The following is an 18,088-nucleotide window of genomic DNA, read 5'->3' on the forward strand; positions in this document are numbered from 1 at the left end:
CTGTGCCCTTCTAACTGGTCTCCTTTACTCTCTCTTTTCTTCCCCTTTACCCTCAAATCCCTCTTTCATACTGCTGCCAAACTGATTTGTCTAAAATATGAATGAGTCTGGGCTTAGAACTCTTCTACTGAGTCTCATTTGGTATAAAATCAATGTTCCCTGACAGAGGGCACGTCCTGTAGCTGTGCTCCCTTGCCAGCCTCACCTCCTGGCATTTGTTGCTTCCTGCTTTTCACTCTGGTTATGCTGTGTTACCCATAGTTGCAGTTCCCATACCTTTCACTTTATCTATAATACCTTCCTTCATTTCTGGGTTCCCTCTGCCTGGAACATCCTGTCTTCTCTTTTGGTTTACGTCTCCTTTTCTTCAGAAGCAGCTCAGGCATCGTCTATTCCAGAAAGGCTTGCCTGAATCCTTGGGCTGCGCAAAATGTCTTTTTTCTATGCTGCCAAAATGCCCTGTGCATGCTGGATCACAGCATTTTAGGTATCATCTTTAAATTGCATATTTACCTGTCTGTCACTCCAATGTTCTGTAAGTGCCTTTGGGGAGGTATTACGTCTTGTCTTCATATCCGCAGTGCAGACTGAGTGGGTGGCACCTAAAGGCTTCTCAATACATGTATTTAACTGACATCTATATCACTCATAAACAAAAGGAACATAACTTCTAGAGGTAAAAAACAGAGGAAATATGAAGACTGAGTCTTTGGGGCACACCTGGAGTTTCTCTTTGTGTTAGTTTGCTATGAATGCCATAACCCAAAGTGCCATTAACTGAGCAGCTTAAATAACAGAAATTTATGTCTCCCAGTTCTGGAGGCTGGCAGTGTAAGAGCAAGGTGTTGGCAAGGTTACTTCCTTCTCACATTGTGAGGAAGAAAATGTTCGTGGACACAGGAAGAAAAAACACTGTATGATCTTATATGTGGGATCTAAAAAAGTCAAACTTACAGAAACAGACAGTAGAATGATAGTTGCCAGTGACTGGAGGCTGGGGAAATGAGGAGATATTGATCAAAGAGTTTAAACTTTCAGGTAGAAGATAAACAAGTTCTGGGAATCAAAGGTACAGCATGGGTGGAGATGGATGCGTTATTTCCTTTGATTATGGCAATCATTGCACAATGTGCACTGTACACTTTCAGTTTATACAATTTGTGTCAATTAAATATATTCTTTTAATTTAAAAAATATAGGTTTGATGGCTCTCCCCTAGCTTCTGAAAGTTTGCTGATGATCTCTGACTTTCCTCGGTGTTTAAGAACCATCACCCTGAACTCTGCCTTCATTTTCACATGACATTCTCCCTGTATGCATTTCTGTCTCTATTCATAATTTTACTGTTTTCCCTCTTTTTGAGACAGAATCTCACTCTGTCACTTAGGCTGGAGTGCAGTGGGGTGATCAGTGTTCACTGCAGCCTCAAACTCCTGGGCTCAAGCAATCCTCCCACGTTAGCCACCAAAGTAGCTGGGACTACAGGCATGCACCACCACACCAGGCTAATTTTTTTGTATTTGTAGATACAGGATTTTGCTGTTTCCTAGGCTGGTCTCAAACTCCTGGGCTCAAGTGATCCTCCTGCTTTGGTCTCCCAAAGCACTGGGATTATAGGTGTGAGCCACCGTGCCTGGCCAGTTTTCCCTTTTCATGAGCATCAGCCATGTTGGTTAGGACCCACGCTAATGACCTTATTTTAATTTAGTTAAGTATGTCCACATCAACACTATCTTTAAATAAGACCACATTCTGAGGTACTGGAGGTTAGGATTCCAACATGAATTTTGGGGGAATACAATGCAACCCGTAACACCCCTCAAATCTTCTCAATACTTCTAATGTTACTATTATACCTCAAGCCACCATCTATCTCCTGGTCTATTGCAATAATCTCATAACAGGTAGCTGCTTCCCTCTTGTTTGCTTGCAATCAATCCTCTACACAGTAGCCAAAATTATCTTTTAAAGCATAAAGTAGATTATGTTACCCTCCCACCCCAAACTCTTGAATGGCTTTCCTTCCCACTTACAATAAAACCCATGACCTGTAAAGCATGACATCATCTGGCCTTAGCTTGCCTCTCCAACCACCTCTCCAACTACTCTCCCCTCTCTCACTCAGCTCCTGGCACACTAGCCTTTTTGCTGTTTCTCAGACACACCACGCCTATTCCCAGCTCTTTATCTAGGTCTTTGCTTCACTTGCATGTTTGTTTGTGAGGCTAAGCTTTTCCCGACCCGACCATTCCACCTAAAATTGAGCCCTGTCTCCTAACACTCTGTATCCTTTATCCTGCTTTATTTTTCTTTATTGCACGTATCATATTATACCAAATATTTCTTTGTTTATTGTATGTTTCCTCTCTAGAACCTAGTCTTTAGAAAGACTTTGTCTCTGTAATACTAATGCCTAGGAGAGTGTCTGGCACAGCCTAAGAAACCCTGGGCTTCAGCCTATTACAAAGGAAACTGGCATCGATTTTAGAAGTCTAATAAGTTAGTAGCCGTACGGTATGCAGGCAGAAGGTAGGATGACCAACTTTTCCACTTTGCTAAGGGCTATGGGATGAGGCTTTCTGGGACATAGGACTTTCCTTTTAAAACCAGGACAGTCCCAGGCAAACTGGGACTGGTGGTCACCCTAGAAGAAGGCTATATATGTTTTAAAGTAGACAGACTCGGAGAGAGATCCAAGATGGCTGATCACTAGCAGCTTGGGATTGTAGCTCCCAGTGAAAGCGCAAAGAACGAGAGGACACCATACCTTCACATGAATTCTTGTCGCTCACGCACCAGGAGATTCCCAGCGGAGGAGCTCCACGGGTCGCCAGCGTGACTCTTGTGACGGGCGAGGCGGTTTTGCCGGTGACTTGGAGCGTCGGTTCTTGGTGCAGAATCAGAAAAGCAGCATCAATCTTAACGCCGCTGATTTAGTCGGCGCAGTGGGTTGCTCAGATTTCGGCGCTGAGAATCAATAAGTTGGACGTCCACTCAGAAAACCAATTACAAAGACAGTAAATACAAAGACCACAGATGGATAAAATTAAAACGAAGGGAAGAAAACAGCCAAAAAAGGCTGAGAATACCCAAGATCAGAACGCCTCTCCCTCAGCAGGGGATCCCAGTTCCTCATCAGCAACAAAACAAGGCTTGATGGAGAACGAGTGTGTTCCAATTACAGAAGCAGGCTTCAAAATGTGGATAATGAGAAACTTCTGTGAATTAAAAGAACTTGTTCTAACACAATCTAAAGAAACTAAGAACTTTGAAAAAAGATTTGACGAAATGTTAACAAGAATACACAATTTAGAGAGGAATATAAGTGAAATAATGGAGCTGAAAAACACAATACGAGAACTTCGTGAAGTATGCACAAGTTTTAACAGCCGAATTGATCAAGCAGAAGAAAGGATATCAGAGGTCGAAGACCAACTCAATGAAATAAAACAAGAAGACAAGATTAGAGAAAAAAGGACAAAAAGAAACGAGCAAAATCTCCAAGAAATATGGGACTATGTGAAAAGACCTAATCTACGCTTGATAGGTGTACCTGAATGTGACGAAGAGAATGAATCCAAGCTGGAAAATATGCTTCAGGACATTATTCAGGAAAATTTTCCCAACCTAGTAGGGCAGGATAATATTCAACTCCAGGTAATACAGAGAACACCACAGAGATATTCCTCAAGAGGAGCAACTCCAAGGCACATAATCGTCAGATTCACCAGGGTTGAAATGAAGGAGAAAATACTAAGGGCAGCCAGAAAAAGTCAGGTTACTCACAAAGGGAAGCCTATCAGACTTACAGCAGATCTCTCAGCAGAAACCCCACAAGCCAGAAGAGAGTGGGGACCGATATTCAATATCCTTAAAGAAAAGAACTTTCAACCCAGAATTTCACATCCAGCCAAGCTAAGCTTCACAAGTGAAGGAAAAATAAAGTTTTTTGTGAATAAGCAAGCACTCAGAGATTTCATCACCACCAGGCCTGCTTTACAAGAGCTTCTGAAAGAACCACTACACATAGAAAGGAACAAACAGTATCAGCCTTTCTAAAAAAATACCAAAAAGAGCATCAATATAATGAAGAATTTACATCAACTAATGGGCAAAATAGCCAGCTAATATTAAGTGGCAGTATTAAACTCACATATATTATTATTAATTCTAAATTTAAATTGACTAAATCCCCCAATCCAAAGACAGACAGGCAATTTGAATAAAAAACTAAAACCCATCAGTATGCTGCATCCAGACCCATCTCACATTCAAGGATACACAAAGACTCAAAACAAGGGATGGAGAAGGATTTACCAACCAAACAGAGAGCTAAAATAAATAAATAAAAAGCAGAAGTTACAATTAAGCAACAAAGATCAAAAGAAGCAAAGAAGGACATTATATAATGATAAAAGGATCAATGCAACAACAAGCAGAGCTAAAGATCCTAAATATATATGCACCCAATATAGGAATACGTAGATCAGTACCACATCATATCAACTTAGAAGTTTAAACGAAATGTTGGTTGGCTCCTTGTTTGTTATTCTCTTCCCTCATTTTCTTTTATATCTCCATTATTAAGGACAATTATAGGCATACCTATATTTAGATTGCATTTTACCCTGGGCAATAAAGCAATACCCCCATCCTCTCTCCCTCTTCCTCCTTCTCTTTCTTCCTCTTCTTTATTCTTTTTCTTATTAAAAAAAAATTTTTTTAATAAATAAATAAAGTTCAATTAAAAAATAAATAAATAAATAAAGTAGACAGACTCTACTTGAGTTCAATCAGATGGACTCATACCTGGATAATGATAAAAATAGCTACCTTCACTTAGTAAGCATTGGCTATGTACCAAATATTGTGCAAGTACTTTAAATACATTTTCTCATTTAATTTTTAAAGTACTCCTATGAGAGACATTTAGTTAGCAAACTTACCCAAATTTGAACAGTTTGAGTGAAAGGGCTATAGAATCAATAAAAATATACAACTTGGTAAGTACTGAAATTAACATTTGGAACAGACCTTGTATAGTTGAAGGCAAGAATTTGTCCTCAGATATTTTATTTAGCTTAAGCTTTTTTTAATCAGTTTCATTGTTTAAGTGAAGTTAGCAGGACTCAGTCAAAAAGAGGTATGAGGTCTTTTGCAAAATTAGGGGCAGCTGATCTTGATCTGTAAAACTGAGAAAAGTAAGTTGTCCAGATGTTGAATGGGGTCTCGGATTCCTTGGTCTCATTGAATGAATTCATACTGCTAGTAACTAGACCCTCAATTCAATTTTCATACTAGAACTCAGGTCCAAGCTCAGTTCATCTAAAATCATTTATTTTATCTATTATTTAAGGCAGTGACCATAGTAAGATGTAAATTACATGACATCCTAGATGTTCTGATCTGAATTTGACTTCACTCACAAAGATTACTACAGGGATAGGCAGGAGTATAAAAGTTATAGAGTGTGCTTTGGAATAAAACAATCCTAGATTTGAACTCTGGCTTCACAGTTTACCATCTATGTGGCATTTGGCAAGCCACTTTACCACTCTGCCCTTCTGTTTTTTTCTTTATTAAAAGAAGATAATACTAACCTCACAGAATGATGATTAAATTAGATAATTTATGTGAATCTGTTTGGCACAGAGTAAGTGCTAAATAAATGGTAGCTATTAATAATAGCCTGGCCAGACAATTTTTATTGCTTTTGTTATCAAATTAGATATTAAAAGAACGTTGCTACAGCCTGGGCAACATAGTGAGACCTCTTCTCTACTAAAAATAAAAAATTAGCTGAGCATGGTAGTATGCAGCTGTGGTCCTAGCTACTTGGAAGGCTGAGGCAGGAGGATTGCTTAAGCTCAGGAGGTCATAGCTGCAGCCACACTCCAGCCTGGGCCACACGGTGGGACTCTGTCCGAAAAAAAAAAAAAAAAAAAAAAAAAAAAAAAAAACAAATAAAAACAGTGCAGCCATTGACTTATTAGAGGTGATGATGGAGTTTGAATTTTATTGTAAAGGTACGGAGAGCCATTGAATATTTCTAAGCAGTGGAGTGGCAACTAAGTGAAAGGCAGCAGAGAAAGGAGCTCATGAAAATGTTTGAGAAGGAGTGACCAGAGACAGATGAGAAAATCAGAACAGAGTAGTGTCTTAAGGCCAAAAGACCAGTGAGGTGGGAGTAGGCAACTGTGTTAAATGATACAGAGAGATAAAAATAGGACCTGCAAATGGTCCAGTGAGGGCTGATACATAGAGTATTTAAGGCTTCTTAAAGCACAGTCCTTTTAAATGGTATCATTTGTCTGCCAGCAATAAACCAGCATTTCTTAGGTTCTCCACTGCATGCAAAAACACAACCTTTGAGTCCCTGAGCCAAAATTTGTAACAGCTTCTTCCTTTTGCCTATGTAATTGAAGTACATGTTCCTCCACGTGCAGTTCTAAGCTGTTCACAGGATGGCCCCAAACCAGCTTTCTGTCTTTTTTTTCCCACTATTATTCTAAAAATATCCGATTTTCCTTTCAACCAAATTTCTTACACTCCAGATACACTAGGCATTTTCTCAATTTCATGCTTTTATTTGTATCCTAGAGCACTTAATGAATTCTGCCTTGAATGATATCTACCACTACAAAACCTCAGAATCATAAAGAGCTTCAGAAATCATTTCTCTTAAAAGGATTTTGTCAGTTTTTTCATCAGTCTTGGTAAAATAAGAAAAATAAAAATATTTTGGTGACTTTTTCATAAGTCTGAATTTACTCAAAAGACTATCTTTAAAATAGAGATTATATCTTTGGATTTTTTGCTTTTGCTGTTAAAATGTCTTTTCTTTTACAACACGATGGTGATAGTTAGTAGTATGATTTTTATTTATTTTCTTTTTTTGAGACAGAGTCTCACTCTGCTACCCAGGCTGAAATGCAGAGGTGCAATCTCAGCTTAATGCAACCTCCACCTTGCCTCCTGGGTTCAAGCCTCCTGCCTCAGCCTCTCAAGTAGCTGGGACTCAGGCACATGCTACTACGCCCTGCTAATTTTTTATTTTTAGTAGAGACGGGTTTTCACAATGTTAGCCAGGCTGGTCTCAAACGCCTGACCTCAAATGATCCACCCGTCTTGGCCTCACAAAGTGCTGGGATTATAGCATGAGCCACCGTGCCCAGCCAATAGTATGGTTTTTAAATTGATAAGTATATATCAATCTGTAAAAACTTTCTGAACTCCTCTAAGTCCATGAAATCAAAAAGTGAAACACTGATCACCTCCAACCCTAATCTGACCCATGAATTCCATCTGTAGCATCTCTACAAAGTAAATTCCGCTTGCTTGAACACTTCCAGTGCCAGGCAGAAATATTTCTTTTCTTTGCTTTTTCTTTCTTTCTTTTTTTTTTTTTTTTTTTTTGAGACAGGGTCAGGCTGGAGTGTCAGGAATGCAGTGGTGCAATCATAGCTCACTGTAATCTCGAATCCCTGGGTTCAAGTGACCCTCCCCACTTCAGCCTACCGAGTAGCTAAGGAATACAGCCACTATGCCTGGCTAATTTTTAAAAACAAATTTTTGGGCTAGTCATGGTGGCTTATACCTGTAATCCCAACACTCTGGGAGGCTGAGGTGGGTGGATCACCTGAAGTTAGGAGTTCAAGACCAGCCTGACCAATATGGTAAAACCCCGTCTCTACCAAAAATATAAAAATTAGCTGGATGTGGTAGCACACACCTGTAATCCCAGGTACTTAGGAGGCTGAGGCAGGAGAATTGCTCTAACCCAGGAGACAAAGGTTGCAGTCAGCCAAGATTGTGCCACTGCACTTCAGCCTGGGAAACAGTGAGACTCCATCTCAAAAAAACTTTTTTTTTTTTTTTGGTAGAGACAGGGTCTTGCTATATTGTCCAGGCTGGTTTCAAACTCTTGGCCTCAAACAATCCTCCCACTTCAGCTTTTCAAAGCACTTGGATTACAAGTGAGCGCCACCATGCTTGGCTCATTTTTCAATAGCTTTAATTACGAGAAAGTCTTATCTCAGCTCCACTTACAGATCAAAAAGCTCTTTCAGAGTTGCATTTTTATTGTTTACTTTAGAATTCCCTGCCCTATACCTTTTTCATATTAGTCACTCAAAAATATTTCTTAATTGACGTTCTATAGAGGAATTTAAGTTTGATAGAAAATCATTACCCATGATACTGGTATCAAAAAATTTAGAGATAAAGTCTTTTTTTTTTTTTTTTTTTTTTTTTTTTTGGAGACGGAGTTTCGGGTGGCTCACGCCTGTAATCCCAGCACTTTGGGAGGCCGAGGCGGGTGGATCACGAGGTCGAGAGATCGAGACCATCCTGGTCAACATGGTGAAACCCCGTCTCTACTAAAAATACAAAAAAATTAGCTGGGCATGGTGGCACTTGCCTGTAATCCCAGCTACTCAGGAGGCTGAGGCAGGAGAATTGCCTGAACCCAGGAGGCGGAGGTTGCGGTGAGCCGAGATCGCGCCATTGCACTCCAGCCTGGGTAACAAGAGTGAAACTCCGTCTCAAAAAAAAAAAAAAGGATACTAATACTCTTTCCTTAGAGAAGGCATATTTTTAAAGTAGGAGGATTAAAGAACTGGGATGGATCTTACTATAGTTTTCCCTCGGTATTAAGTCTATTCATCAATATAGCACTAAAGCTTTCCAAACCCATATTTAAATTTGCCTGAAATCCCTAGAGAAATTATTATATTATTTCATTCTAATTTTGTTTTACAGCCTTTCATATGTAATCACTTATAGAGGAAAAACAATGAGATAAAAAGTTGATAATATGAAAAAAAAGTTGATAATATTATTTGATTGTATGTATTTGTAATTTTGTAATATTTCTTTTTCTAAAGCTGGGGCAGCAACTTTGGTGAACAAGGATATATTCGGATGGCAAGAAATAAAGGAAACCACTGTGGGATTGCTAGTTACCCCTCTTACCCAGAAATCTAGAGGATCTCTTCGTTTTATAACAAATCAAGAAATGTGAAGCACTTTCTCTTAATTTTTCCTGCTGTATCCAGAATAAATAATTGTGTCATGATTAATGTATATTTACTGTACTATTAAGAAAATATAGTTTGAGGCTGGGCGTGGTGGTTCACGCCTGTAATCCCAGCACTTCGGGAGGCCAAGGTGGGCAGATCACCTTGAGGCCAGGAGTTCAAGATCAGCCTGGCTAACATGGTGAAACCCCCTCTCTACTAAAACTACAAAAAACTAGCTGGGCATGGTGGTGCATGCCTGTAATCCCAGCTACTCGGAAGGCTGAGGCAGGAGAATCCTTGAACCCAAGTGGTTGAGGCTGCAGTGAGCTGAGATCACACCACTGCACTCCAGCTTGGGTGACAGAGTGGAGACTGTCTCAAAAAAAAAAAAAGAAGAAAAGAAAATATAATTTGATTCTTCATTTTTTTAACTTTGCAAATCTCAGGAAAAGTTTGCTAAGTAAATTAGTAATGTACTATAGATAAAACTGTATAAAAATTGTTCAACCTAAAACAATCTGTCATTTCTCATTGTTTTATTGTATACTGTTTGTCTTTTTAAGACCCCTAACAGCCTCTTGTAACTTTATGGCTTAAAAGTACTTAATAAATCTGCCATTTCAAATGTCTATCATTGCCACATACCATTCTTATTCCTAGGCAACTATTAATACTCTTTCCTGAAAATATTAATTGTGGTATTCTGGTGATGGGCTTTAGCAACTTTGATGGAAGAAAATATTAGGCTAAATAAAAGTAAAAATTAAAAAAAAAAAAAAGAAACAAACAAACAAAAAGAAAATATTAGGCTACAAATGTCCTAAGGGCTCAGATTGTATCTTTGCACATAAAAGGATTTAACACGTCGGGTGTGGTGGCTCACACCTGTAATCCCAACACTTTGGGAGGCCAAGGTAGGAGGATCGCCTTGAGCCCAGGAGTTCAAGACCAGCCTGGGGAACATAGTGAGAACCTGTCTCCACAAAAATTAAAGGGAAACTAGCTAGGAATGGCAGTGTGTGCCTATGGTCCCTGTTAAGCAGATGTCTAAGACAGGAGGATCATGTGAGCCCAGGAGGTCAGGACTGCAGTGAGCTGTGATCGCGCTACTGCACTCCAGCCTGAGTGACAGAGCCAGACTCTGTCTTAAAAAAAAGAGGATTCAATAAATGTTTTTAAATTAAATCATGTTAAAGAAAACAAATGCATAAAAGACAGGCACTTTGGAAGAATTATTTTAATGATCAACAATTTAATACACTAGTCCAAATTATTTTGACCTAGCCATCAACAATTTGACCAAGACCTTTTCTTGGCAAATAATTGAGCCAACTGGAATAAAATAACCGATACTCCACTGCTTATATTTTTATCTGATTCAAATGGATCTTCCTCACAACTGCTCTAGATAAGTAAATGCATCTAAGCAGGCAGGAGGAACCTTAAATTTCTTAAGTTCATGTCATAGGCATGAACAATGTGTGGGATAATGTCATTAATGTATCCTGAACTGACCTAAACTAATTTCATTAAGTCTGGCTCCTTCTCCATAAAGCGCATTTTAAGGAACAAGATTTGCTAAATATAAAAACATAATACCATAATACATGGTTATCATCAAAGGTGTAGAGAATATTGTAGATATTATAGTTAAAAAGTATTTAGTTGATTAGTTTTCAGTTTTGTGGGGGTATTTTTGTTTTTTTGAGACGGAGTCTCCCTCTGTTGCCCAGGCTGGAGTGCAATGGTGCCATCTCAACTCACTGCAACCTCGCCTACCCAGTTCAAGAGATTCTCTTGCCTCAATCTCCCAAGCAGCTGGGATAACAGGTGCACACCACCACCCGCAGCTAATTTTTACATTTTTAGTAGAGACAGCGTTTTGCCACGTTGGCCAGGCTGGTCTCGAACTCCTGACCTCAGGTGATCCACCCACCTCGGCGTCCCAAAGTGCTAGGCATGAGCCACTTCACCTAGCCTACTTTTCAGTTTTTAACATATATTTTTTAATCCACAAGTATTTGAAAGTAGAACAAAAACATGGGTTCTTAGTCTTTAGCAATCTGATAAAGCCTATGAATGCCTTCTCAGAATCATGTTTTTAAATGCATAAAACATATAGGATTACAAAGGAAGCCAATTATTATTGAAATACAGTTATTAAAATGTTAAATATGTTTCTTATACACTAATATACATGCATCTTTATAAATGCATTAAATAAGAGGTACTAGCTATCCTAAATTTGAAGTAGTGGTGAGCGTAACGAAAACAGATGCAAAAAAGTAATGTGATATGAAAATATCTGGGTTTTCTTTTGATGATGAAGTATTGCTAATATCACTGTGGTTTATGAACTACATTGAGAAATTTCATCCTAACTTTCAGTTAGAGGTTAGTGGCAAGGTTCAGGACGCCCTACACAAAATACAGCACCTTGACAAATTGAATATTTTAAGCTGGAGGCATTTGAGGAAACTGCAGAAGCAGGAAAGTGACTCTGACCTTCTGCCTGCCCTTCTCCCCAGAAGCAGCCACAAAGCCTAGGAAGGATTTTCTGACCTTCCCCTGAAGTAAATCATAAGCCCGTCATGTAAGAGGTGCTCTCCCTGCACCCAGAGAAAAGGAGCATCCTTACCTCCAAAAGCACAGGGGCACAAAGAGGAATCTAAACAGAAGGGCCTGCTAAGTTTCCCCCAGTGTATTACATTTAACTTTTCCACACTTTGCCCTATGACATTTCTCTATCACTGGCTGCTCTTCAACAAACCTACTATTTAAAAAATTCAAGTTTGCCGGGCGCGGTGGCTCAAGCCTGTAATCCCAGCAAATGGGAGTATCATTTGAGCCCAGGAGACTGAGGCTGCAGTGAGTCATGATAATGCCACTGCACTCCAGCCTGGGTGACAGAGTAAGACCTTGTTTCAAAACAAATAAATTGGGAAATAATAAACAAAAATTTTAAATGCAACAATCCAGGCTGGTGTGATGGCTCACTCTTGTAATCTCAGCAATTTGGGAGGCTGAGGTGAGTGGATCAGTTGAGGTCAGGAGTTGGAGACCATCCTGGCCAACATGGTAAAACCCCATCTCTACTAAAAACACAAAAATTAGCTGGGTATAGTGGCAGACACCTGTAATCCTAGCTACTCAGGAGGCTGAGGCAGGAGAATTGCTTGAACCTGGGGGGCGGAGGTTGTGGTGAGCCAAGATCATGCCATTGCACTCCAGCCTGGGCAACAAGAGCAAAACTGTGTCTCAAAAAAATAAAAAATAAAAAAATAAAAATAAATAAAACAGAGGCAATCTAAAAGAATCTAAAAGTTATTATAGTAGTCTACATGTGTAGTGATAAAACCCTAAACTAACTAAATATATCATTTTCTGAAAACAGCAAAGAAATAAAAAATGAACAAAGTAAATCTGGGAGTCATCACAGAATAAAAGTTGACAAAACTTTAAACTGTGTAATAAAAGGAAAGAAACAGTGCTCACTTCAGGAGCACATAGAAGGGAGATTAGCCCAAAAAATTGAAAAAATATATTTGAAAAAAGAAACAAGATTTAAGTATTCCAGAACTAGGAGTCTATGAGACAATGCCATTAATACATTTAAAATAAATATGACAGATACTTAGTATTTCCTTTTCCTTTCTCTCTTTTTTTTTTTTTTTTTTTTTTTTTTTGAAACAGGGTCTCACTCTGTCACCCAGGCTGGAGTTCAGTGGTGCAATCACTGCTCACTGTAGCCTTGAACTCCCAGGCTTAAGCTATTTTTTTCATCTCACATATCTCCCCCAACCCCTCCAGTAGCAGGGATGAGAGGGTGCAAGCCACCATGCCTGGCTTATTTTGTGTGTGTGTGTGTGTGTGTGTGTGTGTGTGTAGAGACTGGAGTCTCATTATGTCGCACAGACTGGTCTCCAACTCCTGGCCTGAAGTGATCCTCCCACTTTGGCCTCCCAATGTACTGAAATTACAAGCATAAGACTTACTATTTCTTTCCATCAAATTATTCTTTTCTTACTCTTCTCTTCTAGATGAGAATCTTGATAGTGCTTCAAGTATGCATACTCTAAGTTACCAGAAAGACTATAAGTCAGAACATGTAATAAAGGGGGCCAGATATGGTGGCTCACACCTGTAATCCCAGCACTTTGGGAGGCCAAGGAGGGCATCATCTGAGGTCAGGAGTTTGAGATCAGTCTGGCCAAAATGGTGAAACCCCGTCTCTACTAAAAATACAAAACTTAGCCAGGCAAGGTGGTGGACACCTGAAATCCCAGCTACTTGGGAGGCTGAGGCAGGAGAATTGCTTGAACCTGGGAGGCACAGGTTGCAGTGAGCCGAGATCGCACCATTGCACTCCAGTCTGGGTGATGGTGAGAGAGTCTGTCTCAAAAGAAAAAAAAAAAAAAAAAGAGCTAGGCACAGTGGCTCACACCTGTAATCCCAGCACTTTGGGAGGCCGAGGCGGGTGGATCACGAGATCAAGAGATCAAGACCCTCCTAGCCAACATGGTGAAACTCCATCTCTACTAAAATACAAAATTAGCTGGGCATGGTGGTGCACGCCTGTAGTCCCAGCTACTCAGGTGGCTGAGGCAGGAGAATTGCTTGAACCCGGGAGGCGGAGTTTGCAGTGAGTCCAGATCGCACCACTGCACTCCAGCCTGGAGCCTGGCGACAGAACAAGACTCTGTCTTAAAAAAAAAAAAAAGAAGAAGAAGAAAGAAAAGAAAAGAAAATAGGTCTGGCATAGCAGTTCATGCCTGTAACTGAAACATTTCAGGAGGCTGAGGTAGGAAGATCACTTGAGGCCAGTACTTCAAGACCAGCCTGTGCAACATAGCAAGACCCTGACTCTACAATAAAATTTAAAAATTAGCTGAGTGTGGTGGCACACACCTGTAGTCCCAGCTGTTACAGAGGCTTAGGCGAGAGGATTGCTTGAGCCCAGGAGTATGAAGCTGCAGTGAAGTATGATTGCACCACTGCACTCCAGCCTGGGAGACTGAAAGAGACCCTGCCTCTAAAGAAAAAAAGTGGCTGGACACTGTGGCTCATGCCTGTAATCCTAGCCCTTTGGGAGTCCAGGGTGGACAAATCACCTGAGGTCAGGAGTTCAACACCAGTCTGGTCAACATGGTAAAACCCTGTCTCTACTAAAAATTCAAAAATTACTTGGGTGTGGTGGTACACGCCTGTAATCCCAGCTACTAGGGAACCTGAGGCAGGAGAATTGCTTGAACCTGGGAGGTGGAATGAGCCAAGATTTCGCCACTGCAATCCAGTTTGGGTGACAGAGTGAGATTCCATCTAAAAAAAAAAAAAATGACTTAACTATAATTCCAAATATTTATTAAACCAAGGTTTTCACTATTTTTAATCCTGATGACATGGTTCTAGTCTTCATTTCTCTCCTAGTTGAATGACTTTGGGCAAATCTTTTCATATCTAGGGTGGCTGTGTTCTCCTTTGTAATGAAGATATTTCAAAGTTTATGAATACAGGCTTATCTTGTTTTATTGTGCTTTGCTTTATTGTGCTTTGCAGATATTGCATTTTTTACAAATTGCAGGTTTGTGGCAACCCAGCATCAAGGAAGTCTGTCAGCGCCATTTTCTCAACAGCATATACTAACTCCATGTGTCTGTGTCACATTTTGGTAATTCTTGCAATATTTTAAACTTTTTCATTATTATTATCCGCTGTGGTGATCTATGATCAGTGATCTTTAATGTGACTATGTTAATTGTCATGGGATGCCAAAAACCACACCCATGTAAGATGGTGAACTTAATCAACAAATGTTGTGTGTGTACTAACTCCACTGACTGGCTGTGTCCCAATGTCTCTCCCTCTGCTTGGGCCTCCTTATTTCCTATGATACCACAATATTGAAATTGGGTCAATTTATAACCCGGTAATGTTGTCTGTGTGTTCAAGTGAAAGAAAAAGTTGCATGCGTCTAACTTAAAAGCTAGAAATGATTAAGCTTAGTGATGAAGGCACGTTAAAAGCCAAGATAAGCTGAATAGGCCTCTTGTGCCAAATAGTTCGCCAAATTGTGAATGTAAAGGGAAAGTTCTTGGAGGAAATTAAAAGTGCTACTCTAGTGAACACATGAATGATAAGAAGATGAAACAGTCTTTTTTTTTTTTTTTTGAGACAGAGACCCTCTCTGTCACCCAGGCCGGGGTGCAATGGCACGATCTCAGTTCACTGCAACCTCCGTCTGCTGAGTTCAAGTGATTCTCCTGCCTCTGCCTCCCTAATAGCTGGCATTACAGGCACACACCACCATGCCTGGCTAGTTTTTGTATTTTTAGTAGAGATGGGTTTCACCATATTGGCCACGCTGGTCTTGAACTCATGACCTTGTGATCTGTACAGGCGTGAGCCATCAAGCCTGGCCAAATTGCTTCTTATGGATAATTGAAGAAAGTGGTTTATTAAGATGGAACCTACTCCTGGTGAAGATGCTGTGAACAAGATCGAAATGGCAATAAAGGATTTAAAATGTTACATAAACTTAGTGGCTAGAGTAGCAGCAGTGTTTGAGAGGACTGACTCCAATTCTGAAAGAAATTCTACTGTGGGTAAAATGCTATCAAACAGCATCCCATGCTACAGAGAAATCTTTTGTAAAAGGAAGAGTCAGTGGATGTGGTGAATTACATTGTTGTTCTAATTTAGGAAATTGCCAGACACCCCAACATGCAGCAAACACCTCCCTGATCAGTCAGTAGCCATTAACATCAAGGCAAGACCCTCTACCAGTAAAAAGATTATTATTCAGATGATCATTAGCACTTTTTAGCAATAAAGTATTTTTAAATGAAAGTATGTGCATTATGTTTCTAGATATTATGCTCCTGCACACTTAACAGACTACAATAAGTATAAGATATGTACAATAAATATATTAAGATATTTATAGTGTAACCATAACTTTTTTTTTTTTTTTGAGACAAAAGTCTCACTCTGTTGCCCAGGCTAAGTGCAGTGGCTCAAACAGGGTTCACTGCAACTGCAAACTGCTGTGCTCAAGGGATCCTCCTGCCTAAGCCTCCTTAGTAGCTGGGACTACAGGTGTGTGCCACCACCTCCGCCTAATTTTTTAAGTTATTTGTACAGACGGGATCTCCCTTTGTTACCCAGGCTGATCCCCAATTTCTGGCCTCAAGCAATCATCCTGCCTCAATCTCCCAAAGTGCTGGGATTACAGGCATGAGCCACCACACTCAGCCAACATAACTTTTATACATACTGAAAAAGTTAAAAAATTGTGTGATTTGCTTTATTGTGTTATTTGCTTTATTGCATGGTCTCGAACTGAACTTGCAATATCTCCAAGGTATGTCTGTATGTTTACACTGATAAGAAATGTATTTGGACATATAATAATCTGTAAACTAAGAAGCTTGTACTACTAATCTCCAACTATTAATACCTACCCACTCTGATTTTATTTTATTTCTAAATGAGACAAATTACACTCAAAGCTATCCATTATCCCCAATGACATAACACAGTGGAAACGGTTAAAAAGACTGCTAGAGCAACTGGTTTCCTGAAGACACAGGAGACTGGAAGGTGAGAATGCAATTTGTGGTAGTTCCGATAAGAAAATCAAAAGTTATCTGGCCGGGCGCGGTGGCTCAAGCCTGTAATCCCAGCACTTTGGGAGGCCGAGGCGGGTGGATCATGAGGTCGAGAGATCGAGACCATCCTGGTCAACATGGTGAAACCCTGTCTCTACTAAAAATACAAAAAATCAGCTGGGCATGGTGGCTCGTGCCTGTAATCCCAGCTACTCAGGAGGCTGAGGCAGGAGAATTGCCTGAACCCAGGAGGCAGAGGTTGTGGTGAGCCGAGATCGCGCCATTGCACGCCAGCCTGCTGGGTAACGAGCGAAACTCTGTCTCAAAAAAAAAAAAAAAAAAAAAAAGCCTAAAATCTGAGGACTATAACTAACATTTAGCCTTAAGACATTTAAGTTTGGAAGTTCTTACTATTTAACAGAATAACAAAAAACCTTCAGAATGTATCACCCTCCTGAAAAGAAGACATTAATAAGCCCTTTTATTTATGGTTATAATTTTATTTAGTCTCAAAATTCCTAAAGCAATGCTGACAACTATTGAATTTGCTATATTTTGTTATCAGTGCTATTATTTGCTGTTGCCTTTAGAAAAAGTGCTTTTTCTCCACTGATGAGGCTAGACTCCAAGAAGTAATTATGTCAGTGTAAATAAAATGGAAGTATTTCCATGAACTAAGCATTTATTAGTTCCCTGATTAGACTGGAAGACGAAACCACTATTTCATGAAAAACATGGAATATTATATTTCATTCTTCATAATTTATTAATGAATAAAATTGATATGAATGAATGTAGTGTTCTTTGAATTAGTAAATAGTATGCCATACCTGTGACAATCATTTTAACAAGTTCTACTTGTGTTCTTTATAAACTGTGATTTTTAGAAAGCAAACAAAACATAATTACAAGGTTGAATCTGAGAAAAATAATCCTTGTACCATAGAAGTATTTACAAAATTGCATTTCATTGTTATGTTTTATTTTCTGATACATGATGTTCAATTATATCTTTAGGTAATATTTTATATCATAGATTAAAATTTATAGTGAAAAAAAAAAAAAAAGAAAATCAAAAGTTGCCCAGGTGTGGTGGCTCACGCCTATAATCCCAGAGCACTTTGGGAGGCAGAGGTAGGCAGATCATCTGAGGTCAGGAGTTCGAGACCAGCTTGGCCAATATGGCAAAAACTCATCTCTATTAAAAATACAAAAATTAGCCAGGCATGGTTGCGGGCACTTGTAAACCCAGCTACCTGGCAGGCTGAGGCAGGAGAAGCACTTGAACCCAGGGGACGGAGGTTGCAGTGAGTCGAGATCGCGCCGTAGCACTCCAGCCTGGGCGACAGAGTAAAACCCCGTCTAAAAAAAAAAAAAAAAAAAAAAAAAAATCAAAAGTCAGAAAACAATCAGAAATTAGGTAACGGCACACGCAGTTACTTAACCTTCCCCGTTCTGTCT

General features: G+C 39.6%; 1 protein-coding gene across 1 annotated transcript in view; it reads left to right on the forward strand.

Annotated features, from left to right (window-relative positions):
* Positions 1–9,063, forward strand: part of CTSS (cathepsin S) — a 29,184-nt gene extending 20,121 nt beyond the window's left edge. Inside the window, 1 exon segment of the mRNA NM_001280006.1 lies at positions 8,886–9,063. Coding sequence (NP_001266935.1) covers positions 8,886–8,985 — 100 coding nt within the window. The 3' untranslated portion in view covers positions 8,986–9,063.
* The last annotated feature ends 9,025 nt before the right edge of the window (positions 9,064–18,088 follow it).

This window comes from Saimiri boliviensis, chromosome 19 (genome assembly GCF_048565385.1).
Source record: "Saimiri boliviensis isolate mSaiBol1 chromosome 19, mSaiBol1.pri, whole genome shotgun sequence".
Lineage (NCBI taxonomy): Eukaryota > Metazoa > Chordata > Mammalia > Primates > Cebidae > Saimiri > Saimiri boliviensis.